Source organism: Ursus maritimus, unplaced genomic scaffold (genome assembly GCF_017311325.1).
Source record: "Ursus maritimus isolate PB19 unplaced genomic scaffold, ASM1731132v1 scaffold_10, whole genome shotgun sequence".
Lineage (NCBI taxonomy): Eukaryota > Metazoa > Chordata > Mammalia > Carnivora > Ursidae > Ursus > Ursus maritimus.
Window position 1 is genome coordinate 46,348,417 of NW_024423344.1, and position 21,455 is coordinate 46,369,871.

At 38.9% G+C, this 21,455-nt stretch overlaps 1 protein-coding gene across 2 annotated transcripts; it reads right to left on the reverse strand.

Moving 5' to 3' along the window:
- Positions 1–987: 987 nt before the first annotated feature.
- MZT1 (mitotic spindle organizing protein 1) lies at positions 988–21,379 on the reverse strand. Of its 2 annotated transcripts, none has more exons than XM_008686639.2 (3): positions 21,148–21,379; positions 11,168–11,313; positions 988–3,611 (listed from the first exon to the last, which is right to left on the reverse strand). In XM_008686639.2, the coding sequence occupies exons 1-3, from the start codon at positions 21,221–21,223 to the stop codon at positions 3,588–3,590; spliced, it is 246 nt and encodes an 81-aa protein (XP_008684861.1). In that variant the 5' UTR covers positions 21,224–21,379; the 3' UTR covers positions 988–3,587. The 2 variants fall into 2 exon arrangements, with proteins under 2 accessions (XP_008684861.1, XP_040479417.1); XM_040623483.1 differs by lacking the exon at positions 21,148–21,379 and adding an exon at positions 20,410–20,630.
- Positions 21,380–21,455: the final 76 nt, after the last annotated feature.

Here is a 21,455-nt window from a genome sequence, read left to right on the forward strand (position 1 = left end):
CAAGATCAAGGTTTTTGGAGGTTTGTTTTCTTCTGAGGCCTCTATCCTTGGCTTGCAGATGGCTGCCCTCTGCTCCTTCTTCAGTCTTTCCTCCTCACTTGTGTATCCCTCAGGTCTGAGTGTCCTAATTTCCTTATACAGATAGCAGTCAGTTTGGATTAGGACTCACCCGAAAGGACTCATTTTAATTTAATCACCTCTTTAAAGGCTCTCCAAATATAGTCACATTCCAAAGTACTGGAGTTAGGGCTTCCACATATGGATTTTGGGAAAAGAGAATCAGCCCCTTAACAGTTTCCTAACAAAGAGAGCCAAACTGGGTGCCTGAGTGCTCAGGTCATGCATGATCCCAGGGTCCTGGGATCAAGCCCCACATTGGGCTCTCTACTCAGCTGGGGGTCTGTTTCTCCCTCTACCCCACCCCACCGTTTGTGCTCTGTCTCGCTCCCTTAAATAAATAAAACATTTAAAAAAAAGAGAGAGAGCCAAACTGTCATTTATGATGTCTTAAGAGATTTTGGCTCTGTCTTTGGGAAAGGTGTCAAAGTAGCTTCATCAGTAAATGAAACTCTTAGAGATCACATGAGATAAAAGGGTCCAAGTGCAAAGTTTGCCTAGAAATCAGACTATTTGTTCATGGGCACTTAGTTGGCTCTACCATCCTAGTTTTATGCATAATTCTTAAATAGCCCTTCACTCTCGACCCAATGGAATGTGTATGCAAAAATCAGCATTTAATGTGTTTCAGGTTCTGACCAAAGTATCTTCCACACACAGTCTGTGAAGTAGGGATGAATTTCCCCATTTTTCAGAGGACACTGGCTCTCAGTAGTAACTTGCCCCCAATCGTTGAGCCAGAACAGGAAGCCAGACTCCAGGGCCCAGCTACTCAGCACTGGGTCTCCTGGCTCCTGTGCTTTTCTCAGGTGAGACTGTGAGAACTGCAATTCCATTTCTGGGTACATACCAAAAGGCATCAAAAGCAGGCACTTGAACAGATATTTATACACCAATATTAAAATCAACATTATTCACAATAGCCAAAAGACAGAAACACCCAAATAGTCACTGGGTGAACAGATAAACAAAACGTGGTAAATACATGCTATGGAATATTATTCAACTTCAAAAAGGAATGAAATTCTGATACATGTTATAATATGGATGAATCCTGAAGACATAATGTTAAGTGAAAAAAGAGACACTAAAGAACAAATAACTGTATGATTCTACTTATATGAGGTACCTAGAATAGTCAAATTCATAGAAACAAAAAGTAAAAAAATGTTTACCTAGAAAAATGGGCTGAAGGAAGAGAGTGGGGAGTCACTGCTTAATGGGTAGTTTGTTTGGATGATGAAAAAGTTCTAAATAGAGTGATGGCAGCACAACAGCGTGAATGTTGTTACTGATATGTACAACTTAAAAATGGTTAAAACGGTAAATTTTATGTTGTGTATATTTTACAATAAAAATGTGGCTAGTGTGAGGAACTGAATTTTTAGGTTTAATTAACTTAAATATGTTTAAAAACCGATACTTGATTCAGTTATTAGAAACCTTTTAAGTATTTTGTAATCTCCCACTATGTAAAGAAAAACATAATCTCACACATATTTGAAATGCCAACTTTGTTTTCAAGCCTGGGGCAACGTTAATATAGCTATCTCCTTTCACCACGGGGAGAAAAGTATTGCATTTCACACCTGAAGCCTAATTTTACATTGTAAATTATATAGCCTCTAAATAATCTTCATTCTAAGTATTTAAGTATTTATAGAATACCTACAGAAACACAAGTTGTGTTCACAAAGAATATATTACATCAAAAGTACATGCCAATACCACCAAAATGGTTTTATTTTTGTCACTGATAACATGCATAACACTGCCAATTGTATCATTACAATTTGTTTTGATTTTGTTAAATAGTACTGAAATATGCATTAAAAATATATGTTTACACTTAAGTTTAACACTTAAAGAAGTTCTCTGTAAACATAACGCCTTCTCAATATATTTTCCTATTTTGTATCATACATAAATAACTTAATCTACAAAATCATAAATAAACCTATTAACTCTTGTGGCCTAAGAGTATATACCAATTTTGGAGACAACAAAAATGTTGTCTTTATGATTTTATGGGTAACAACATGCAGGACTTGCAGGGTTTACTATCAAATAAATGACTCACCACAAGTCATTATCGTCTCCCAACTGAGTCTGCCAATAATACACCTTCCAGTGCCCTTGGTAAAGATGCCAGGCGCTTACAAAGTCAAAATAATCAAGACTAGCAACAGAAGGCTGTCACTTAATTACTAAGTCTTACTTTGTCTGAAGAACAAAACTGCTGCTAAAGAGTAAATGCTATCATTTCAATGGAAGCTAATAAAATCTAAAATAAAACCGGATTAAAATCCTATCACTCTTGGGAAAATATTCCATTGAGATTTTGCTACAGGAACAGAATTAACACTATCCTACATTTTCTCAAATTCACTTTGAATCATCACTTTGATTAGTTAAAACTTTCAGGGAAAAAATAATGACACACAAAGTGACCTTGGAAAGGAGTATTTATAATTCCTGATACAGAACACTTGATTATTTAGTTTTTGTTTAATGACTGAAAATCTTTACTCCTTCAGAAATATCGTATTTGTTGACACATACTTCCTATTTAGTGATTTATTAGATAACCACTCAAGATATATTAGGTAACCACTCAAACTATTTTTACATAATAAAATTAAAGAATTTTGCATATTGGAAATATTTCATTAAGCATTATTTTTTAGGCCGTCTTATAGGGTATAAAACTTAGAAAGAAAAATACTGTCAATTAACATTTTCATTAAATTTAAATGATTCAAATGACAATACTAAGCACTATCATCACTTTTAAAATCTAAGTTTCTAATTTTTTTTTTCAATCAATACAAAAATGGATCTGGTTGATACTGTTAGCTACCAGAAAAACTTTTATGTTTAAAAAACTAAATATTCTTTGTTAAAGAAGAGCAGGTTAAAACAAATGATTTCTGTGCTCATAAAAAAAGATTCTGATATACGTCGTAAATCTAAATCAAAATTCACAAATGGTGGCTGAGATTCTGTCAACTTTTAGCCCAATACAACACAAATCCACGCTTATTTTGCATAAACAATTCAAAATTAAATTTTATAATGGAAATGTCAACAAGTCATAACTATTACATTACTTCTGATGGGTTCCACTATACTTCAACCAGGCAAAGCAGATGTGCACATCTGACAGACAGACTGCTTAGAAAATTAAAGCTATCAGAGCTATAAATAAAGAATACATAAATATGAACACAGCAATGCCAACGCATTAGAGCTGTTAAAAAAAAGTACGATGTGATGTAAACACATCTGATAGTTCTCTCTGTAAGCCATTTTCCACTGATTTATAAAGCTATGGTTTTATAATTCTTTTAAAAAGGAAAATGTTTCTACACTGCTGCATGCAGTAATTTCATTGTACATTCCTGACTACAATGCAATCTTCAAATCCTCTTGAAGAGCTTGACATATCTCATCAGAATTTCTCCAGAAAGTCAGCTTGTCGTATTTTCAGCAGCCTAGAACAAGAAAGTAAGTTTCATTATAATAAAAACACGAAAAAAGAGACACCATGGAGATATGTTTGTCAATACTGCACTATCATTAACAAACAATTCCTCCTCCACATATACCAAACCACTTTTATCAGGACAACGCAGTGGGGTTTTCATTTTTTGCAGTACATTAGAACTACCTTTTGAACTCACTGCTAGGCTAACAGTGGAAAATTGTTATATCTTCTTAAATAATACAGTTAACGTAAAAATATACTGCTATTTGAAAAACTGACCCAAGCGGACCTTATCCACACACTGTATCCACCTTATCCAGTCTTTATTGGTTCCTGCATGTTTCATTATAACAAGAAAAGGGGATTAAGAATGAAAATGACCTTCTGTTAGAAAGCAGAGAAAAAAAGGGCAAACGGGAATAATGAACACATGGCTAATCCTGCTTCACCTATATACCACCAACTATTATACTTTCCCTGATTATTCCGCAGAAATTTCCAGACACCATATGAGTCATCAGTAAATGATCTGAGACATTTCTTTTTCTTTTTTAAAGATTTATTTATTTATTTTACAGAGAAAGAGAGCGAGTGCGCACACATGTGCTCAGGGAGGGAAAGGGGGAGAGAAGCAGGCTCCCTGCTTAGTTTAGTTAGCTTAGTGTGGAGACCGATGGAGGCTCAATCTCACAACACTGAGATCATGACCTGAGACGAAATCAAGAGTCAGATGCTTAACTGACTGAGCTGCTCAGGCGCCCCTAGATACATATTTCTAAAAAATGAGGATTTAAACAAGTAATTTCCTAATGCCAAATATGAATATGATGATTTTAAATAAGTTTAATTTTAGAAATACACAGTAAACTTTTAATTCATTTACATTTCAACTTTTTTTTTTTCAAGATTTTATTTATTTATTTGAGAGAGAGAGTGCAGAGCGAAAGACAGAGAGAGAGCACAAGCAGGGGGAGGAACTGAGGGAGAGGGAGAAGTAGGCTTCCCCAGAGGAGGGAGCCCGACACGGGGCTTGATCCCAGGACCCTGAGATCATTACCTGAGCCAAAGGCCGACACTTAACTGACTGAGCCACCCAGGTGCCCCATGTTTCAACTTCTTAATTAAAACTTGCTTTTAAGTTTAGTCTAAGTTCAGAGGTCTTTCATGAAAATCCCTTAACATGTTGGGAAAATTGTAGTTAACTCAATCTGAAACATTCTCTTTGCAATCAGCAGAACCTACCTTGTTTGTCCATACAGTTGGCTATTCTAATTAGCCTTTTGCTTCTTTGGGTTTATTATTCACAAGGATTAGAAAGTAGTTTGAAAAAAATCTCCCTTGTTCTAAAAGGTTTCTTATTTCTTTCTACCCTTAAATAAGGTTCTTATATTAGCTTTAGCTGCATACCTTTAGGCACTCTGTCTTCTTCCTAACCCCATTCTCAGTATCACTTACTTCAAAGAAGCCTTGAAACAATATAAACAATTTTAGAATTTTTTAAAAATTAAAGTACCTTAACTCTAATGCAATTTAATTTGTCTGGTCCCATTCCACTTTCATACTAATTTTAGAGGTTCTCCTCCAAGAAACAATGAAACAAGTATTTTCACCTAACAAGCAAGTCATCAACCTTGTACAGCATTCCTGTTATGAATATAGCACTATTCTGTTTGAAAGGACAGCAACGGCATCCTAAAGAACCCAGTTACCAGAAGGCCGTTAGAGACTCCAAAATTTCATAAGCATTGGCCCTGAGAAAAGCCAACTTTAACAGTCTTGTCTCCCACACTTTGCTTTCCTGTGTCAGTATATTCCTTGTTGAATCCCTTATTTCCCTCCCAACCTCAAATTCTACAGCCCCAATGTCCTCATGCTGTACAAAACCTTTCTACATACATAGGACATACATACAGGACAGCTGCAAGAGAAAGGGCAAGGCTTCTTAGTGCAAAGTGCATCAATAATAGTCCAATTCAAGGCACCTTGGCACTGAGGTAGAAGATACAGGAAGTAGGTTTTGTCCAGAATTTCTGAAATCACAGTATGTAAATGATTGCTTATACATAAATATTAGCCCTGAGGAGGCAATACTAAAGTTCAGTATTTGATAAATCATTCATAAAAATAAGGTCTATTTTTTTAAAACTGCACCTTAATTAACAGTCCTACTTATGCTGTGGGAGATACACACAATGCGACACATCCACTGATGCTAAGAAACTGACCTAACGGTGTGACACACAGCCAGCTACTTTTACGATAAATGATCTAAACAATATCGATATACAAATCTGAGAGAAAGACAAAACAATTAATGAAAAATTGTTGCAATTTTCTACATAGTTAACTGAAGAACAAAAGGAAGAACTGGATGTTTTAGGCCAATAGCTCTTTGCAACATTTCAGGATGTCCTTGATTTATATTTTACACATTCTAAAATAGAGGTAACTACCATACAATGAAATTCTAATCACTAGGATTTCTAGTAAAGGCAGGAGAACACAACAGGAAGAGTTTTTCCTTACTCTATTATTAGTTCCAAAAGAAACAGACAAAAAATAAGAGAAATTAATTAGCAGCAACCACCCAAAAGGAAAAAACCACCATATGCTTTAAAAGTCTGTATGGGGTGGCCAAGGAAAGCCAGGTATGGCTCACAGTGCAGCTCAGAGCTAACCAGCTCCCAATCCCAACCCAACAGTAGCAGGTAAGAGAGAGAAAGTAGATTTTATAATCTAAAGAGAAGCAACGTGTGAAAGATTCTTTAGGAAAGCCAGGTATGGCTCACAGTGCAGATCAGAGCTAACCAGCTCCCAATCCCAACCCAACAGTAGCAGATAAGAGAGAGAAAGTAGATTTTATAATCTAAAGAGAAGAACGTGTGAAATATTCTTTAATCCATAAAGTTAAATGTAATATTTTTATTTTTAAATTAGCATGATACTATCTAGAATGGTGTTCACCAAATATTGCTGACTATCTCTTGGGTGGTTGTGAATGATTTGTTTCCTTCTTTGTATTTTGGTATTTAAATATTTTGAAATTATGAGCATTTTTTAATAAAAATTATATACAGATTTCAAACATTCCTTTAAAGAATAAAGTTCTAATTAACATTTTCTTCTTTGCTAGACACTTTTCAGGATTCTCTTCCCCACCTAGTTTTAATGAGAAACTGGCATACTGGTTGTTGTTTATGGAAAATGTGTTTTAAGGGGCTTTGTGTTTGTGTGTGTGTGTGTGTGTGAGAGAGAGAGAGAGAGAGAGAGAGAGACTGACCTTCCATTCAAAGGGCAATGCTTTCTGATTTTGTTTGCCTTAATTATTGATTTTGCCTCCTATGTCTCATTATGGTCCACTATTCTCACTATGGAATAGCCAGCATGTTCAAAGCTAAAAAAGCTATGCTAAGTAGGTAATTCTGAATCTCCTATCCTAATACCTTGGGTTTATTTTGTCTAAGGAAGAGCTACCCCAAAACACTTCTGTAAGTTTCTCTTGTACCCCATCGACTAGGTTATTTGTGTGTGGTTCCTTTATGGCACTCAAACTGCATTACAATATGAAAACTTCATGGTCTTCTGCCTCCCTATTCTGTCAAATTCCAACATAAACAATAAAAATTCATGCAGTTGTGGAAGATGTTTATTAAATAAATTCTCTTCCACTAGAATTTCATAAATTTACTGATCAAAGACTATGATACTGCATTTTATTTTTAACAGCAGGGTTATGAGAGAATACTAAACCAGGGAATGTTCCCATGCTACAGTCCATTAACTCACCTCTAATCACATTTCACCCTTTCTCAAAAAGCAGGCTCAGATATTTTTTAGAACTTATTGTAGGTGAAAAGTTAGTAGTTAACAACTCAGAATCCAGAGTCCAAGTTCAAATCTCAGCTCAACTACTTCTCAGTTAAGTCCTTAGGAGAAGCGGGCCGCCATAAGCTTCAGTTTCCTTAGCAGTAAGCTACTAATAGCGGTAGCAGTACACATCACTGCTGCGACCATAAAGGAAATAACACAAGGAAAGCCTTAGTGCACAGAGTCTGGTAAAAGGAAAGTACTCATAAACATTAGTTATTCTCATTATATTATTTAGTTATTTTTCTTTCTGTCATATGCAAGCATAGTTGTGAGTTTAAAAAGTAACAAAGTCTGAATAGTTTTTATAAAGATTTAAAAATCTGACTAAAAGAAATTAGTAACATACACACACATTTAGCAAAGGGTTCACATTCAGAATATTTAAGACTACCAATACAAAAAGAAAAATAGACAACCCAGAAAAAAAAATGGGCAAACTACTTGAAAAGGTATCTCGCAAAGAAAATGGCCAAAAAAACATATAAAAACACATTCAACTTCATTGGTACTAGGAGAAATGCAAATAAAACCACATAAGAAACCCATACACAACCACCAAAATGACCAAAATTAAAAACACAATAAATATTGGCAAAGATACGGGGCAAGGAAGGGAAACTCATATGCTGCTCGTGGACATAGAAACACAGCTACTTTAGAAAAGTTTGGCATTATCTATTCTAGTTGAAGATAAACATAACCTAAAAACAAGCACCTTTACTTGTAGATACACACCCAACAGAAACACATGCACACAGGCATCACGAGATGCGCACAACTATGCTCCTTCCTAGCAGCGTATTCCTAATAGCCCCACACTGGAAGCAACTGAAGATCCATTCACAGTAGAAAGGAGAACTGAATAGTGTATATTTGTGCAACGAAGCATGATTATTTTAGTGAAAAGGACTGTATTACCCACAACACAAACGAACCTCCGGGGTGCCTGGGTTCCATGCGCAGAATCTGTCTGACATTCTCTCTCTCCCTCTTCCTCTGTCTCTCCCCCTGCTCCTGTGTGCACTTGCCCGCACTCCTGCTCTCTCTCAAATAAATGAACTCTTTAAAAAAAATAAATAAATAAACGAACCTCACGATTCTACTTGTAAGTGGAATACAAAAAAAAAAAAAAAAAGAATAAACAAGTAGAATCAAGTAGAATCAGACTATAAAAAGAGAAAAAACTGATGGCTGCAGAGGGGAGGGGAGGGGAGAGGGGGATGGACAAAATGGGCGAAGGGGAGAGGGAGAGATAGGCTTCCAGTTACGGAATCAGTAAGTAAGTCACAGGAATAAAAGTCACAGCATAAGGAACACAGTCAATAATATTCTAATAGTGATGTCATGGGACAGACGGCAGCTACGTTGTAGTGAACAGACAGCATAACGTATAAACCTAACGGCTCAGTCCGTTAAGCGGCTGCCTTTGGCTCAGGTCATGATCTTGGGGTCCTGGGACTTAGCCCTATGTCAGGCTCCCTACTCAGTGGGGAGCCTGTTTCTCCCTCTGCCCCTCCTCTCACTGGCACACTCTCCCTCAAATAAATAAATAAAAATCTTTAAAAAATGTATAAACCTGTCAAGTCACTAAGTAGTACACCTGATATAACACTCGTGTGTCAACTATACTCAAAAAAATAAAAAAACACCCTCTCGAACATAATGTTAAAGAACCCAGTAAAGACTGTGCTGTAAGATTCCGGTTTATATCACATTCAAAAATCTTATAAAATTAAACCGCAGTGTTTAAAGACCCATGTTTAGTCAGTAAAACTGTTAAAAATAAGAAAGCTTCTACCATAAAAATCAAGACAGTAGTTACTGGAGAGGTTAGTGATATAGTGATGGGGAGCTCAAGGGAGCTCTGTAGGGCTCTAGCAATGCAAACTGTACAGATATTCTCTTTATGATAAATTTTTGCTCTGTAAATATGTTCTTTTAACTTTTTGTGTTTAAAGTTTTAAAAATCTCAAAAACAACCCAAATCACTGGAACTTACTAGAGAATGACTTAATTTGAGACGGGTAAATTACATGTATTATATAGTTTTGTTTTCTCAAAGAAAAAAAAAGCTAGAGAAAAGTCACTTTGCCCTTGGACAAGTTTTCAGAGGAACTAACTTGAATATCAGTATCTGTGGTGAGTTACTGTTATATAAACATGGAAATAAAATCACCCAAGATTTTAAATCACTGCATGCAAGTAAGAGAGGGAATATACCTTTCCTGCTCCCAATGTGAGCAACTAAAAAGTGGCAAGTTTGTATTTGAAAAAAGGTGGTCCTCTGGGCCCACAGTGGCAGTGCAGCCATTTGGCCTCAGCAGTCCCTTCCTCTTGAGCTACTGTGTGTCATTCTTTCCTTTTCTTGAAGGAAAAACACATGGTCACAATTTTCTTCCCAGAAGTACAGAAACCCAGTCTTCCCAATGGCCTCACCAGAGCCACTCTGGGCTTTCTCTCCAGAGCATGCTCTCTCGGTAAGGCTGAGAATTTTCCAAATCAAGTGCTGCTTCCTTTTCACGTACCAGTTCCTTCCTCGATCTTTCATTCCTCTTACATTTTATTTTAAGTAGCAAGGAAAATTTTGCTCCTGCACTTTCCACACTCTGCTAGGGAATTTCCTCAGCTAATATCGAAGTTCATCAATTACAAGTTTTATTTTTCTTCCAAGAGTAAAACATAATTCAGCCAGGTGCTGTCACTTTATAGCGAGGACAACCTTCCCTCCAGTGTTCAATAATATGCTCCTTATGAGATCTCACCAGAAGCCCCTTTAACGTCATTTCCAGCAACATTCTGCTCATCATCATGTATGTATTCTCTGAGACAGTTAAAGCTTTCTCTACTGCTCTCTCCTTTCCGAGCCCTTTACCAGAATTGCCTTTAATGTCCATAGTTCTACCAATACTTTCTTCAAGAAATCTGGGCCCTTTCTATTAAGTGTGTAAAATTTTCCAACTTCTACCCATCACCCAATTCCAAAGCCACTCCCTGACTTGTAGGTATTTGTTACAATAGCACCCCACTTTCTAATAGTGAAATCTGTATTAGCTTTCCAGGGCTGCCATTACCACATACAATAAACTGGGTGGCTTGAAACAACAGAAATTTATTTTCTCACAGTTCTAAAGACTGGAAGTCCAAAATCAAGAAGTCAGAAGGCTCTAGCAGAAGATCCTTGCCTCTTCATAGTTTCTGATGGCTGCCAACGATCCTTGGCCACCACCGCAATCTCTGGCTCCACTGTCACACGGCAGTGTCTGTGTCTGGACATGGTGCTCTCTTGGTGTATGTCTGTCCAAATGCCCCTTGTCTTATAAGGACATGAGTCATTAATCCATTATGATCTTATCTTAACTTGATTATACTTGCTGATACACAATTTCCAAATAAGGTCACATACACAGGTACTGGCCTTGAACATATCTTTTTTGGGCACAGACACAATTTTACTCACAACACAAGGAAAATTCTAAACACACCCAGAGACTTCTGTGAAGAGACAATGTGGTCCATGATAGTAGCAATTTTTGTAACTGAACACACGCTACTAAGATCCTGGTTTCCAGAATTTCTGATGGTGACAAAAGCTAGTTTAATCATATTTAAGTAGGATCTTTCACCTAAATTCATTAACCATTTTCTAAACAAAAGGATCTTTCTTTAGAATGAACGAACATAAAAATCTCTAACCTTTAGTGCTTCAGTGGCCTTGCGAAGTTCCTTAATAACCGACGATAAAGCTTCTGGGTTAATTCCTTGCTCACAAAGCCGTACACAAATAGACAGAGTTTCCATATCTAAGCCAGTATTCAAAATTCTTGAAATTTCCAGCAGAACTGAAAAAGACATAGAGGAAACGTCAAAAAAAAATTACATTAAAAAATGTGTATGCAACACTTTGTTTTGAGTTCATATAATACTGCACAGCACCAAAGAACTAGCACAGCATCCCTAGATTTTGTCTTGTTCTTACTTAGCCTAGCACCAGAAATATACTTACACTCTCCCTCCACATAACTGCTTTTTGTACTTTGAATTATATTCTACCACTCATTTTAATATCTTAAATATATGCATCATCAGGATTATTCTGAACATCTCCCCATTTTTAGTATGCTTTTACAATGTAATTTAGTCTTATAACATCCCATTCTATGAAACACCATACATTACATAACTACTGTACTATTTTAAGAGCTAAATGGGCCTCATGTTTTCTTCACTGAAATAATCCTATGATAAGCATCCGTATATCCTAACTTCATTTTATTTCATTAGGATAAATTCCTAAAAGTGGAATTGCTCAGTAATATACATATTTAAGGCTTTAAAAGTACTTAGAAACTTCTACAATTTGACAGATTAATCATGTCCATTGAAATCTAATAGTAAAAAATGAAAGCTTATTTTTTAACTTCATCTTTTTATAGTACTTCATTTTACTGTAGTTTATAAAAGTAATTGACGTAAAAAACACTAGCAAAGAGAAGCACAGAATATAAATACACTGGCTTCATTAAATTTTGTTTTATGGTGGTTGATCCCCAGAGCATGTTTAGAATTTGTTAAAGTCAATGGTCAACATGTTATCTATGGCTTTCTGTATTATTTTCCCTTGGCATTTTACTTAGAAAGTTATTCCCCATGCAAAGATTACATAATTATCTACCACTATTCCCTTCTACCACTTCAAAGTTTATTTCCTGCCTGCCTATAAACATTTAAATATTTAACTCCCTGGAGTTTGGCTAGAAGATAGGATCTAACTTTACCTCCCTGAAATAAGCCCATTTCCTCAATACCATTTATTGAGTAATCCCTCTTTCTACTACTCAATTAAGAAGCCACCTTTATCATGTAGTAAATTCCCATTTACCTATGGATTTGTTGCATCTCTATCCTATGTCAGAACCACAATTTTAATTACTAACTTTTATCAACATGTAGAAGGTTAAAGATTCTCTGTTATCATCCCTTTTCATAAGGTCTTTTATTCTTTCAGTGAAATTAAAAATCTTGATCGAGGGGTGCCTGGGTGGCTCAGCTGGTTATGCATCAGACTCTTGATTTCAGTTCGGGTTATGATCTCAGAGTTGTGAGATCGAGCCCCACATTTCCTCCCTGGGGGTGGACCCCACATTTCCTCGCTGGGGGTGGAGCCTTCTTAAGATTTTCTTTCTCCTGAGTCGCCTGGGTGGCACAGCGGTTGGGCGTCTGCCTTCGGCTCAGGGAGTGATCCTGGTGTTATGGGATTGAGCCCCACGTCAGGCTCTTCTGCTGTGAGCCTGCTTCTTCCTCTCCCACTCCCCCTGCTTGTGTTCCCTCTCTCGCTGCCTGTCTCTATCTCTGTCGAATAAATAAATAAAATCTTTAAAAAAAAAAAAAAGATTTTCTTTCTCCTTCTCCTTCTGCCCCTCCCCCTGCCTCTTTCCTTCTCTAAAAAAATCTTGATCAATTCCAAATTTGGATTATGACTTGAACTGCATAAAAACTACATTATTTTGGGATGAATGGACAAGTTAACAATACTGAGGGATACATGAAGTCTAACTCCTTCAAAAACCTAACATAGTACTCATGATGTTCATGAGATGGGTCCTTCCCACCTTTTCATCTCAGACATTCACTTTCATCTCTAGAATTTCAAGGTTTTTTTGAAAAATGTCTTCTGTGCCTTAACTTTTTGAACACATGGAGTACAGTTAATGTCCTTGTCTTGCTAATTCTAACATCTGTGTCAGTTTTAGGTCTGTTTCAACTGACTGAATTTTTCTATCATGGGTTGTATTTTCCAGCTTTGCATACTTAATAATTTTTTATTAGATTCTTGACATTGTAAATTTTACCTAGTTGGTTGCTATTTTCATATTTCTATACATATTCTTTTTAAAAATATTCTTATACATATTCTTGGGCTTTGCAATGAGATGCGGTTATCTGAAAAGTTTGATCCTCTTGAGTCCTTTAAGATTTCTATAGTCAGGATCAGAGCCCTGTCTGGCGTACAGCTAACTGCTCCTCATCACTGAGGCAAGACCCTCATGAGCGCTCTACTAAATGCCTCATGAATTACGAAGTTTTCTATTCTGGCTGGTAGATATAAGCACTATTCTCAGCCTTCTGTGAGCACGGTGTACTGTTCCAATTCTTTTGGATGCCCTTCCTAGCTTTGTGGGTACCTTCCTCACACACAGGTGGTAATCAATACTCTGCTGAATACTTGAGAGGGACCCTCCTACTGGTCTCTCTCTGTAAGCTCTTTCCTCTCAGGTATTCTGACCTACAAACTCTACCTGCTTTGGTCTCCCTGGACTCTAAACTCCTTCTGCTATCTTGTGGGGGGGGGGGGGACCACTGGGTTCTACCTGGGTTCACACCAGCCCCCAACTGCATTGCAGTCTGGAAACTCTCTGAAGGTACTAAGAACAGGCAGCTATTAGGCTCTCTTCATTTACTGTCTCTGGGATCACCGTCCTTTACTACCTGATGTCCAGTGTCTTGAAAATCATTGTTCTGTCTGGGTTTTGGGCCCCCCCGCCCCTCAGGTAGGAGGGTAAATCCAGTTTTTATTACTCCATTTTGGCTGGAAGGCTGACAGCCCTTTCTGTCTCATTCCTTCAGGTTTGGTATGCTAACATACCAATACTGCTCTTCAGTTGTATGCAGGCTGTAGTTTACGTTATCTGCTGAATTTATTTCAATAACTCTATTTTAAGATTTCTAATTCCCCCCCATTAATTGCTTGTCTTTATTTCATAGTTAAATGCTTTTTTATAACCATGTATTTTGTGGCTGTTGTTTCTGCCTTTACCTATCTGAAGCTATATTCTTATCTTTGGCCATTTTTGAGATTTGTGTTTTCTGTTTCTTCAAGTATAAGCAAGCAGCGAAAGACAGTGGTTAAGGGTCTGCTCTCTACAGCCAAGGTACCTGAGTTCAAATTTCACCTTCATTACTTAGTAGGCAAGGTAACCTTTCTGTGCCTTTATTTCATCACTCTGTGAATTAGGGGTAATAGTACTTACTTTACAGGATCATTGTGAGGCTTACAAGACACACACAGAATGCTGTGTCCATTGGAAACCAGTGCTCAAAAAAAGAGCTGTTATTACTACCTTCTCTTTTTTCAATTTTCATGTGAGTTGTTTACATTTTTCATCTACCTTAGGTATTTAGTGATTTCTGACTGGAAGCTTATCTTCAATGGGAGATTTTTCTTGATGTCCTGACCTGGTGAAGCATTCTTGGATGGGCAGTCTCACAGTGGCCTCAGCCCTCTGGACCAGACCTTGTGGAAGCATACTGGCTCCAGACCCAGAGGACATATGAATGGTACTTCCCAATCCCTGGCCGTGGCAGATGGCACATTTCTGGCCCCCAGCTTCACTCAGGCAGGGCAGCATGCTTCGTCAGGTTCCATTCCCAGTCTCCTGCTATGGTTCCCATCTGCTCCTCTTTGGGGAAAACCTCTCTCTAACCAGGAGATTTTCCTTTCTTGTTTTTGAACATGGCTGTGCTGATAATTGCATTTTAGTATGATTTCCTGTCATTTTTATATGCTTGGAGCAGAAAGTTTTAACCAAGTGTGCAATCATTATCAATTTTGGCAGTGAATCACCAATTCCTTTACTTTTTAGTTTTGTCTTCATAAATGCATTCTACCTTGCTTTGGTATATTCTAGGTGATTAGTGCAGGAATTCTCGGATATTACTTATTTTGTAGCCAGCCACCTTAACAAATTCCACCGACGTTTTTCAGTTAATCCTCCTGTTTTCTAATTAGATAATCATTTTACCTACAAATAATCGTTTCGTGTCCTTCCTAACAGTTTTTTCCTTTTCTTATCCTGCATTATTTGCTTGAACTTTCATATCAGTGGTTAAAAAAAAAAATTCAGTGAAAGGAAGTGTTTCCAAACATTTGGAATGCTTTTAACACTAACGTTTAGGATGATGGTAATTTCATATAGCTGTCCTTTGGTGTGTTAACAATGTACTGTCTTCTTTTGCTAAGACTTTAAAATTAGGGAAAAAGTGCTGAGTCTTATGAATACCTTTTCATCAAACACCGAAATAACCAGGTAGCTTTTTGCCTTTGACATAGTGAAAGAACACGTTTACTGACAGATTATATTCAGAGCTGATGAACAGTGAACTTGGGAAATCCCTACTTTTATAGTAAGCAGTTAGCAAACTTGCTTTTTATCTGGAAGTAGAGATTACCTCATCCCTCATGCTGTTCACTGTAATACACCCCTGAGAAACAGCAGGAAGAAAGAGCAGTCAGGGACTTGCCTTCTTGGGCTACTGAGCAAGAATGTACAGGTATGCTCAGGGCTCACAGGCTGCATCTCCCAATAGTGACACTACATGACTTCTGATGATAAACTTAGGAAGGAAATACAGCTTCCTCCTGGCTCTCTCGAGGCACTCTCCCTTACAACCCAGCCACCAAGTGTGCCACATGTTCCAGACAACAGCCCCTGCTGCAGGCCCAGCGAACAGGCAGTGTCAACTAGAAGATATGTGAGCAAGGAAGCTTTGGGATTACTCTAGATTCAGCACTAACTGCAATGCATTAGAGACTCTCAATGAGAATTACCCAGGTAAGTCTGGCCAACACCCAGGACTGTGAGAAACAAGTAATTGGTTTATGCCAATAAGTTTGGGATGGTTTGTTATGCAGCAGCAGAAAACAAAAACATGTACTTTCTGACCTACTCCATCCAACTCTCCAACATTACCATCATCATCACCAGTATTTGTTGCTAAAAATTCTCCTCTCCAGTTTTCTTTTCATGGTAGACCTCTATCTATCAATGCTCTGCTTATTCCTGACTTCATGCCTCAGTTCATGCTTTTCTCCTCTGCCTTTTCTCTCCATGTAACTCCATGCTCTCCTTCAGGTCCATCTCAGGACTACTATTTCTTTCCTTTAAGCTTTCCTGTAAACTTTATGTTGATCTTTACCTCCTAACTTCAGAACTCGTCTATAATAAGTATTTCTGTAGTGCCTACTGGTACTTAGGTGTATTCTGTGCCTACTACGCCACTGCTGGAAATATAGTTGTGAAAAGATAGATATGGTCCCAATCCTCATGGAATTACAGTCTACAAGAGATAGATATTAAAGTAATAACTGGTCCTAGTTAAAAGGGAAAGAGGGACAAGAAAAGCATACCTCCAAAACAAATTATAAAGGCATCTTACATAGTTGTGAAAGATCGTGTTTAGGAAAGACTTGTCTGAAGAAGTGACAAGCTTACACTTCAAGGGTGAAGAAAGATCAACCTAACTAATGCAGAGGTAGGAAGAAGTGCTAAGAGAGTGAGTGAAAAAAAAACAGCTTGTGAAAAAGTTCCTGCACTAAAGAGAACTTGGTAAAGAACCCTTCATAGATCTGAAAGGTTCTTCATGTGAAAGCAGTGTAATTACAGGGGGAGCATAGGTGTAAAATATGAGAAAAGACAGACATGAACACCCACTAAGGCTCTATTGAAGATTTCAGAACTTTGGGAAGCTATTAAAAAACATAAAAACGAGAGTATGACAATCAGATTTTCATTTTTAAGACTCTGGCTGGATAATAGGGAATGGACCTTGGAAAGACACAGAACACCCGTGGAGAGGGAGTCCAGTTAAGTTACTGCCATCTTGGGGATAAATGAGCAGATGGCAGGAACAGGAGAGATAAAGACAAGTGGTCAAATCTGAGACAAAGGAAGAACTGAAAGGGCTTAGTGAAGAACTGAAGGTAGGGGAGGTAAAAGAAAGCAAGAATGATTCCAAGGTTGCTTTCTCTCATGGGTAACTAGAGTGATAGCCTAGGGACCATATATTTGTTTCATTGACACTACCTTGTACCCTGTGAACTCTCTTAACTCCTTCTTCTAGCTTACCACCTGATATATAATAAAGTAGCACTACACTGAAACCCTCTGGTAAGGAAGAGGTTCATTTTTATCACAATTATAAAGAACATATTTACTAGCAGTAATTGGAGGCATAAGGAAAATTTAAAAATACACAAAAATAACAAAGTATGAAGCTATCCAGACAATAACTGAAATCTCAAAACGTTGGAAAGCAAAAGAGGCAAGTGAGTATACTGGAGGACAGAGAGAGAGGTAGTAGAAAAGACTGACATTTTAAAGAAGGAATCTGGAAGAGAATGTTGAGGATCTAAAAATGAGAGTAGGAGACTGATATAAGAGCTTCAACTAAATCAGGCCAGGATCAGTCAAGTTCCTTTCAGAGTGAGCCACACAGATAAATTACAAGTCTACCTGCTTTTGAAGTATCATTATCTAAATGCTTTCATTTCACAACAAAAATAAAAATGTTTATAGCTGAGTTCTACAACCCTGAAATCATTCAGATCCATTAAAAGATTAAATTACTGGGGCACCTGGGTGGCTCAGTTGGTTAAGTGTCTGCCTTTGGCTCAGGTCATGATCCCAGGATCGAGCCCTGATCGGGCTCCCTGCTCAGCGGGAGCCTGCTTCTCTCTTTGCCCCTCACCCAACTTATGCTTGTGCTCACTTGCTCGCTCTCTCTCTGAAATAAATAAGTAAAATCTTAAAAAAAAAAAAAAAAAGATTAAATTATACTGTTAGCTGACTAATGGGAGGGAAGTAGTAAGAAGATGAGAATATACTAGATCTTTAAAAGGGCCTAGTCAGACTCAAACTTTTGACTCTCAGGGCTAGGTTTAAATACAGTGAAACCCCACATTAATTAAGTTTCAAATAATAATAATGTTATTTGGGTAGTTCAGTCTAGCCCCTTGGGCAAGTTAAAGTCTTATTTCTGGGAATGAAGGTGGGACTATAAAATGATACCATGGGAGTGCCTGGGTGGCCCCGTCAGTTAAGCATCAGACTTAGGCTCAGGTCATGATCTCAGGGTTCTGGGATCCAGCTAGAGAAGAGCTCCGTGCTCATGGGGTAGTCTGCCTCTCCCTCTATGCACCAGCCCCCTCGTGCGCAGCCACGCATGTGCTCCCTAATAAATAAAATCTTTAAAAAATAAATAAAATAGAATGACAACATGTAGGATTCTTCTAGTTCAGTGTATGGTCAATTACTTACAGTGTGTTTCTGTGTTTACCTTTGTGCCTTACTTATAGACAATATGGAAAATGTTTTAAATTAACTTTGCAGTAAGTCAACTTCGATTTTACGTGACTGTTTTGGAATCCAATTATGGCAAGATAGCAGGGATTTTCTGCAAGCTCAGAATTCTAATGGGCATGATAGTCCCTAGATACCACATTTAACAAATGGTAATTCATTGCCAACCTGGGGCCTTCCTATCTTGAGGTTTGTGGGCAAACTGTGTAGAGGAGCAGTGTTCTCCAAGTCACGCATATTGAATTTTTTTTTAAAATGTTATTTCTTCACTTTTTCATGTTCTTACACTCAATAATCTTCATTTTACACACCCTTCTCTCAGTAAAAATCTTGATGCAACCAATATAATCAGTTCTCATTTGTACATCAATAGTACCACCAGAGATAAAATGGAAGTTTTCCATCCAAAAGGGATTCTATGCCCATATAAATAAAGAACCTAAGTATACCTAACATAAACTGACAGAAGAGAGGCCTCATACGTATCTCTCCATTCTGTTAAAAAAAAAAAACAAAACGCCACTGGCTTCCATGCAAAGGTGTAAGTCAATACAACCATTACCCACTTTTTGAAAGTTTCTCAGTCCACTCTGCTTTTACAGAAGACCTACATTAGTAGCTATTTTTGCTAACCAAAAAAAATCCGAGTTCTCGCTTTTATGAAAAAAGGCAAAAATGAAAACAGCGTTCAGTGTTTGTTTGCAGCAAGCCATTACAGCGCACAACCCCAGCATTTAGAGTGTCACTGCCAAGCTCCTTCCCCGGGAACTACACTTAACATTTCACCATCAAGCTGCCAGAGCTTTGAACTGTGTCTGGGAGCATCTGTGCTTTATCTCTATTTGTTTTGTGCATCTGTTAACAAGATGTGTCCTAAGGCATCAGAAAAGCCTAAGAAAGGTTAATTTTGGGGTCTGAGAACACTCAAAAAATTTTCCATATAAATCAATACTAACTGCTTCTTCACTATACACCATCTCAGCTTTAGGAAAGGGTTCATGGGAATGTTCTGCTTTCAGATAGCCCGGGGAAACCTGTAATGTGGTACATCAAGAAGGAATAAGAAATAGGCCGAATATGGTGTTAAGAATAAAAACCTGGGCGCCTGGGCACTCAGTTGAGTGTCCAACTCCTAATTTCGGCTCGGGTCATATCTTAGGGTGGTGGGACGGAGCCCCGCCCTGTAAGGGCAGAGTCCGCTGGTCCCTCTCCCTCTTCCTCCGCTCCTCCCCTCCCCCATCCCTAAAGTAAATAAAATCTTTAAAGAATAAAAGTTTATTTTTCAGAGAAACAGCAAAATAGATACGTGGTAAATAAAAAACGAGATGCAAATGTTCTAATAATACACGCAGGTCTTTGAAAAAGAAAACAGCAACCCTTGCAGAAAAAGCCAAGTCTTATTAGAAGCCCCTATAAGGAGTGGCTGAATCACTAAGTGGAGCCTACAGTGAAGTAGACAAGGAGACACAGCGGGGAGGCCGACACTACAGAGTGAGAATTGCAGTTATGTTTCAATAGAGATGGAGACTAATGTCAATATACCCTGGAAAATGCAAAAAAAGCAATATTTAACATCCATCAAACATACATAAGTGAATGTGAATAAAATGGGGACAAAGGAGTCTGCAAGTGGAATGTACACGTAATATAACACAAAAGTAATAATAACTATCTTTTGATTCATCACCTTCGATATGCCTTTACCTTAAATATTCACAATAACCTTAGGAGGAAGTGACCTCATTTTACAGAAAAGAAAGACAAAGGTCAAAGATGTTTAAGTAGCTTGTCTAAACTCACCCCCAGGACTATGAAGTGGCAGAACCGGCATTAAAGAGTAGAGACAGGATAACTCCAAGACACTTCGTCTTCCAGCACGTGTCCGCATGCGTGACGCCCGCGTGCCTCGGGGCGCGAAAACAGGTAACTACACCTACAGCCTCAGACACCAGCGTCATCTGCTCCAAGATGAAATGGAGCAATTCTGAAGACGGGGCGACCTGCTCACTCGCCGCTTATTTAAAAAGAGCCTAATGAAGGGCCAGAGACAAAGGACATAGCGGTGACCAAGCACACAAGGCCGCTGTCCGCACGAGGCTTACAGTCTTGAAGGCTGTTCCTGCTCCGGACGAGGGGAAAAGTGCGCTCTGCACCCGGCGCCGCGCGGCAGGCGGTACGTGGGGTGGCAGCGGCGCCGGAAGCCGGCCCCACGCGAAAGGACGCCAGGCCCCTGCCACAGCCGAGGGGCGTGGCGAGGGGAGCGGGAGCCGCGCGGGTCCGGTGCGGGAGGCACGAGGCGCGCGTCGGGCTGACGTGGGGGCTGCAACGTCGTGCGCGCGACAAACTACGCAAGAGCGGAGACAACTCTCAAAGGATGGGATCATCAGCACTACGGCCCTGGCGGGTCCCTTGGGAGGACCCTCAAAGATGCCCTCTGGGGCAGGAAATGGACCTAAAGTCCTTCTTGGCTTACCGCCGCCTGATAGCCCTGGCTGCGGGAAACGGAAACAAGGTAAAGTGGGAGAAACGGGCACTCACCGTCCATAGTCTCCCTCACCGCGTTCAGATTCGCCGCCGCTGCCGCCGCCGCCCCGGCACCGCTGCTGCTCGCCATGGCGGAGGCCGAGGGAGGCGGGAGAAGGGCCTGACCCGGAACTGGAGTGCCTTCCTTTCTCCTGGGCAATCACACCACGCGTCTCCCGCTCACGCCGGGCAGGCTCCGCCCCTCGCGCTAGTCGCCAGCGTGAGGCTGCGTTGATTTAAATTTGGAGCCTCGTTACTCTGCGCGGAATGCGAAGCGAGGAGTTGCCATTCGAATTTACTACGCGGCCTCGATGCGATTGGTT

Bases quoted from the DNA above. Each gene is read 5' to 3' on its own strand.
- MZT1 (XM_040623483.1), bottom strand. From the start codon at position 20,497: ATGCGGACACGTGCTGGAAGACGAAGTGTCTTGGAGTTATCCTGTCTC. The intron at 11,314-20,409 runs GTGAGTTTAGAC...TGTCTTTTTCAG, and splicing joins GCCACTTCATAGTCCTGGGG to TTCTGCTGGAAATTTCAAGA. The intron at 3,612-11,167 runs GTTAGAGATTTT...TTCTTGTTCTAG, and splicing joins AGGCCACTGAAGCACTAAAG to GCTGCTGAAAATACGACAAG.